At 42.3% G+C, this 6,904-nt stretch overlaps 1 protein-coding gene across 1 annotated transcript in view; it reads right to left on the reverse strand.

The window, feature by feature from the left end:
* Window positions 1–2,638: 2,638 nt before the first annotated feature.
* Window positions 2,639–6,904, reverse strand: part of ACE2 (angiotensin I converting enzyme 2) — a 25,026-nt gene continuing 20,760 nt past the window's right edge. The window contains 4 exon segments of the mRNA XM_009705393.1: window positions 2,639–2,759; window positions 3,388–3,582; window positions 4,848–4,964; window positions 5,956–6,056. Coding sequence (XP_009703695.1) covers window positions 2,639–2,759; window positions 3,388–3,582; window positions 4,848–4,964; window positions 5,956–6,056 — 534 coding nt within the window.

Raw genomic sequence — 6,904 nt, forward strand, 5'->3', positions numbered from 1 at the left:
AAATCACACAATCATAGAATGGTTTGGTTGGAAGGGACCTTAAAGACCATCTGGTTCCACCCCCCCCGCCATTGGCACGGACAACCTTCACCCGCAGGGACACCTTCCACCAGACCAGGTTGCTCACAGCCCCATCCAACCTGGCCTTGGACACTTCCAGGGATGGGGCAGCCACAGCTTCTCTGGGCAACCTGTGCCACTGCCTCACCACTCTCACCGGGAAGAATTTCTTCCTAATATCTCATGTAAATCTTCTCTCTTCCAGTTTAAAGCCATCACCCCTTGTCCTATCACCCCATGCCCTTGTCAAAAGTCCCTCCCCAGCTTTCTTGTCAGCCCCTTTAGGTACTGGAAGGCTGCTCTGAGGTCTCCCTGGAGCCTTCTCTTCTCCAGGCTGAACAACCCCAACTCTCTCAGCCTCTCCCCACAGGACGTGCCTGCTGGCGTTGCCTGCTCTCGGCTCTGGAAGCTGGCTGGCAGAGCACATCCCTGTCCGCGTGGGGAGCTGGGCACCTGTTTGAGGGAAAGCAGCATTTGGGGTCATGCAAATGACCGTGGGGATTGACACAGGCCTGGGGGCCATGGGAGGCTGCCCGCGAGGGAGAGGTAGGGCATGGTATGGTGTTGCCTGTACATTGAGCTGGGCCAAGGCGTGTTGACCCAGAGACAGGGTCAGGAGGGAGTGCTGACACAGATAAGATATGAGAAGAGGGTGGGCACCCCCCCAGCACAGAAACTGTGATGTATTGTTGGGGCTAATGCATGTGGTTGATTCTTTTTAATAAAAACATCGTCCTTTTATTTCTGTTCTTCCAACATCCTGCTGTATTTTTTCAGTGGCTTTACGTGTTGACAATTCTGCATGGTGTTTTTTGATTCATAGCACAGTTTTTAAAATTAATTGCTTTGAAATGAAAGCTTTGCCTTAATGGAAATGTTAATCTTAACAACAGATCTGAAGACAGCTGGCATGAACAATTACATTATTTGATTGTTTCCAGCTTTGCCATCCCCTTTTTCTGTTACTGCACAGTAAGTGGGAAGACCACATATAGTTGAATTATTTATCTTAAAAGTTCAGCTGAAGTACTAAGGTTTGGGGATGTTATGGCAATGGGATATGTGGTGTAGGTAGGCAACTTAAAGAAAAATTATTTTCATTCCTTTACATTCCTGTCTAGTTTGCAGTTAATCAGTATCACCTGCCCACCATTTTGAACTGTCTCAATTAAGGGTCTTGTCTCTTAAATAGGAAATGAGTGTAAAGCATTAGTTTTGTGAGCCCACAGAGTCCAGCTGTGTGTTTTCAGGTATATGTTTGACTGCTTTCTGCAGTTTCTGATAATTTTGGAGGCCCATGATTTAAAGAGTCTGTGCATTTGCTGAACGTTTTTCAGGCAGGCTGGTGTTTGCTACGGGCTCTTTGTCAGAACGCAGGACTGAGTAGACACCTCGTGCCTTTCAGTGGCCCTGGTGTGTACAGAACAACTGCACTGGCATGACGGCAGGTATGGCACAGGACCTACAAGACACAGAATCATACTAATGTTGACTGGAAGGGACCTCTGGAGGTCATCTAGCCAAACTTTTCACTCCAAGTGGGACTGTCCCCAACACTCAATCAGCCATACCTTTGTCTACCTGAGCTCTGAACACTCCTAAAGGTGAAGAACCCACAGCCTCTCCCAGAGCATGGAATAGGCAACCTGCTCCAGTGCTGCACTACCCTCCTTGTGAGCAGCTTTTCTTTTTCAGGTACAACTTGAACCTCCCAAGCCTCAATCTACCATATGTCATAGTGCAATTTGTATTTGTAGTACGCAGTATTTGTAATGCAGTATTTTTAATAGTGGAGGTAATGGCTAAGGTACTGAAAAAAAAGAAAAAAGGAAGTTTGATCATTTAGTGTTAAGGAAATTTATTCCATTTTTGGATGACAGCATAACACAGAGATCTTTCAGTATTTTTTTTTTTTTGAGGGAGCATGGGTGATTTGGTCTCTACGATACTTATCAAGCAAACAGTTAGAAAAATAACTTATGTTACAACTTCCTAACAAAGTTCCAGTGCTTGTTAGTCTTCATCCAGTATCCATTTTACATTGATACAGATTTCCTGAAGGTGCAAACATTGCAGTTTTTTTATATCAAATTGAGTTCTTCATCACTAAGTTTCTTCTGGTGGTCAGGTTTTGTTCTCACTGCCTATTAGATACACTTTTGAGGTCTCTGTCTGGAAAGATCAAGATGTTCCTCTTGGGCATTAGGAATATTTGTGTTATCTTTATGCCTCTCTTGATCTGTATACAACTGTATACTTCCAAGCTCTTGTATCTCATTACAGAGGAAACAAAGAGAAGTTGGATGCAGCACACTTATGAAAAGCAGCACAAATACTGTGTAATATTATGCGCGTAATTCGTAGAAAAGCCATAGGACATATGTATCTTCAATTTTTGCAAGTTTTCTAGTTACCACATAAACAGCAGATTTAATTGCTGTTGTTTATGAACCAGCAGATTAATGGTCAACCAGAAGACATTATGTTTGATGACATCCATAGTGCTTTCGTCCTTACTAGACACTATTGTTAAAAGTGAAATGAAAAAACCCAGAAACCCTTGGTGTACCCATGTCTTCTAGAATGATGTTTGTGTCTCTTCAGACGGCTCAAAACCCATGTTGCTTTTTCCCTCTTCATTGTAAGGGTTCTCCTCTTCACAGTTTGATTCTGCTTCACCCCTACTTTCTCTCGTTCTCCTGTAATGAAAATTCATTTTATATTAGACACTCCTGTTCTGTTCAAATCTTTCTGGATCCCCAGAATCCCCTACTGTAAATAATACTGTGTTTAATTGGGAATATTTATATAAAAGGAATTTTGTTGGTTTTAAGGGGAACTGTAGCAAACCTACTATATTCTTAGAAACCCCATTAATGGAGAGACATAGAAAACCAACCTAGCTATTGCTGTTAATGCAGTATTTGAGGAACGTTACATTACTGGACAGCTTCCAACAAGATTATTGAAAACTGCAGGTGCTAATGAATGTGCACAACTCTGCTGTTGGAGAAGGCACTGTGTTCCCAGCAAGTGTGGGGTTGGCAGAAGCCTGGCTATGCTGCGGCTCCCAGTAGCCACAGTGTCCAGCTGCCTTGGTTAAACTGATGATGATGGGGAAATTGCACAAAGCTGCCAAAGCTGCTGTGCACTAAAAAGCAGGGAGCTCAACCTTTAGCTATCACTGTTGGTGGGAGGGGAGTAATAAGCTTTAATTCCTTAACTTACTTCAGTTAGATTTGGCAGATTATTTGTGAGCACCCTGATGATTCAGTCATCGGGACATCTCGCAATGGTCATGATCATAGTATCAAAAATATTACTCACTTTTTGCGATCTCTCTGCCCAGTGATGATCAAGACAATAACTCCAATGACAACCAGGCTAATGACCACCCCAAATATAATTAACCAGATGGTGACTGGTGGTTCATAAGGTGTGGCCAGGGTTGGAACTATGCCCACAAACTCCAGTGTGTTATCATCCAGTCTGAAAGCCTCATTGATTCGTCCCCGAGACATCCTGCCATCAAGAGCAAATTCGAAGAGTTTCACACGTTTATTGGAAGGAAAAAAACAGTTTTCAGTTGTTTTATAAATGTCCAGTGTGCCAAGCTTCCCCTGAGCTGCTCAGTTGAAAAGGCTACACAGGAGGTACTTCTAAATCCATGCTTCTTCTGGCATGGGCTTGTGAGTGACAACCACAGCACCTTAAGCCCTTAACTTGTTGCAGCTTAACTGACATGTTCAGACACTGTATGAACACTTAAACTCAGTCTTAACATTTATCAAAATGAGGCAAACAGCCTTCTGATCTCCCTCGCTATTTGCATTTTGCCCCTCATTATCTTTGCCATAAGTTTCTTGGTTATCCATAAGTTTCTTGGATATGTGACAGAAAACCACAGCTTTGACATCTTCTCACCTGTTTCTCTCCTACAGTCTTCCATAGTTTTGATTCTTGCGTTTCTCAATGCCCTGAAAACCCCTTCCCTGGTGTATTTTCTGTGCCTTGTTTTTCCCTGAACTTCTGCTTCTGCTGTTGAGTGCTAACCAGGCAGTGACTTTCACAGCCATAGTCTTCTCCCTTGGTTCACAAACTTAACTCACTGCTTTTTCAACCCCATCTCATGTTGCTGCTGCTTTTAGATTTGTGCCCTCTTCATTTCCCATTCTACATTACTCATGACCATCTGCAGAGCTGCAGTTTTACTTATCGTTTTTACAGCAGTGACTTACAGTGGTGTCATACTGTGCTATAAAATAGGTCTTCATTGACCCATAAGTGGGAACTAGTTCCTCCTCTGACCTCTTCTTGTCTGTATAATGAAATACATCTGACTACCTTTCTAGTACATCATTATTCTGGAGTCCTTGCTAACAATAATTCTTGCACTGAATATTCACTAATGAGAGGAAGAAAACACGTGTGCATGCACACACTGTTACTGTGCTCTGTCTTTCAGAGTGTAAGATAGTTTCTGTTAAAGTTTGAACAATGATATTTTCTGGCAAGGTATGATGCAATTAGGTGTGTTACAGCAGTTTTACAAGCCCCCTGAAGCATTTGACATTGGCTGTTGTCCAAGACACCATCAGATAGATGGACAGTTTTCTTTCTGTCCTAACAGTTTCTCTCATCCCACTATTTCCATGCTAACTGCAGATCTGACTTTCTTATCACCCCTTCTGCCTCAGCTGACTTGAGCACTGCTTTCCCTTCCACCCTTTCACCTGATTGGTTGGTTGGTTGTTTTTTTTTTTTTTCCCCAGAGAGCAAAATCTCACCTGATGGCATCTTCCACGTCAGCTTTGGGCACAATATCACTGATATTACCTGGCATGCTGACAGTAAGGTAGAAGGAGATCCTTTGTGTTTGTTCCCCAACGTGAATGTCTGTAATCCTGAATGAGAAACAGAAGAGAAAGGGGTTTTTTAATTGCTGAGATGACATTAGCTTTAAATTCAGGCAAGCGAACAGTCGTGTTTGATTGGCAATGCCAGGGGGGGTAGTTTATGCTGAGTGAGTTCTTCCTAGTGACCTCAATTGGGAATTGAAATCAATTTTCCTGACAGAATTTCTTTTTCTATGTGCAAATCCGTAACTTTAAATGGAGAGAGTCTACCCTGTATCTGAGACAATCCTTGGTGTAATTTTCCAAAGCACATAATCAGCTGCAGAACAGAGACTGTTTGGGACAGGCCTCATGAACGAGGTAATGTATGAAGTACCAAGCAAAAAAAACCCCAATCCTTCTTTCTTATATTCTGCAGGGAGTAGATACTAGATGTTACATGACTGATGTTCTATAAAGTAATATCAGATAACTTAAGCAGATAACTTCTGAAAATTTTTGAAGAGACCTAATAAAAAGGGTTATTTTTCTTACTAGAATCAATTTCAGATGATAGATTTTATGTTTGTAAGTGAACATAGATAAGATTCATAAGTCTGCACAGAATTCTAGTGCTTTATAACCAACAAGTTTATCTTTCTTTGGCCCAAAACCTCTTGGATATTCAGTATCATACACACACATTGTTAGAAATTTTTATTTCTAATCAATGTATATTCCCTGATATTTCCATATAGGTGTCAGGCACAAATTCTCAAGGCTCACTTCCATCACTGATAAGCCATGCGAGACAAAGCCGCCTGCATCCACTGAGGTTACTTAACTTTAGCACATTACTCCTGAACTTCAGACTCTTGAGTGAAGAGAAAAGACAGCATGTAACCAAGCTGGCATCTTGCCTTTTACAACCGGCTGATGTTTGACATTGTATGCTATCACCTTAAATTTGACAGAAGGCACAATTAATTCCACCAATTCATGCCGCTAGCGAACCAGAAGCAATATAGACATAGCTGGCACAATTAAGCAAGCCACTCACTGGAAGTTAACTTCCTGTTGCTTCTTCTCTGCAAAGTATTTTCTCATGGCATAGGCGACAGATGACTTGAACAAGAAGAGCTCGTTTTCATTCCATTCATACTGCAAAAACAGCACAAGAGAAATTCGTCAGAGATGGCGAGTTATCTGACACTAAGAAATCGTTCTAAAAAGAAGCAGCGATTGTAATGCTTGGCGCGCACTGCAGTATTATTTATTTGTGCCACAATAGCACTTCAGGAACCTACTCAAACCTTTTAGCTCTGTTAATCTGTGCGCTCTACAGGAGAATAACCAAGCAGGCATCCCTGCTGCCAGGCACTGCATCATGCTGTCCCTCTGCAATTTCTGGTAGCTTTACGTCGGGCTGCTGAAGATGCTGCCGTCCCAGCCCATCTCCCTGCCTTAATGGGAGCAAAGGCAGGAGGAGCAACATTAGTCCTACTAAATATTGTGCATTCTGTTTGAAGTCTGAAGATTTCATAATTTAGATTTTATTTTGACCACGTAATTTTATTTGCAGACCTGTTCTTTTAAGGAGGAGAAACTTGTGGTGGGTTGTTGTGTGAAGGTGGCCCATTTATTTGCTTGGTGAGCTGGGATTTTTGTTTGGGGGTTTGTTTTGTTTCGGTAAAAAACTCTTTACATCAGTATTTCTGCAGCAGGCATTTATTTGTTGGTTTTCCCTGGAGGATAGATAGATGATATGAAAAATGCACTGCCTGCATGCAGGCTCCTCCTGGCCTGCCTTATGAGTCCAAAGTTATTTACAGTGGAAGTCAAAACCAGCTTCTCTGGGGCAGGAACTGAGAGCTGCACAGGAAAATCCACCGCAGGAGCTGATAACGTAGCCTGGTCTGTTGTGCAACACCACGTGTGCACGAGGGGAAAATTCCCATTTGAACTCTGTGGTAATTTTTTTTTATCCCCCAAAGGTCTAGATTTGATTG

This window comes from Cariama cristata, unplaced genomic scaffold, assembly GCF_000690535.1.
Source record: "Cariama cristata isolate BGI_N322 unplaced genomic scaffold, ASM69053v1 scaffold27958, whole genome shotgun sequence".
NCBI lineage: Eukaryota > Metazoa > Chordata > Aves > Cariamiformes > Cariamidae > Cariama > Cariama cristata.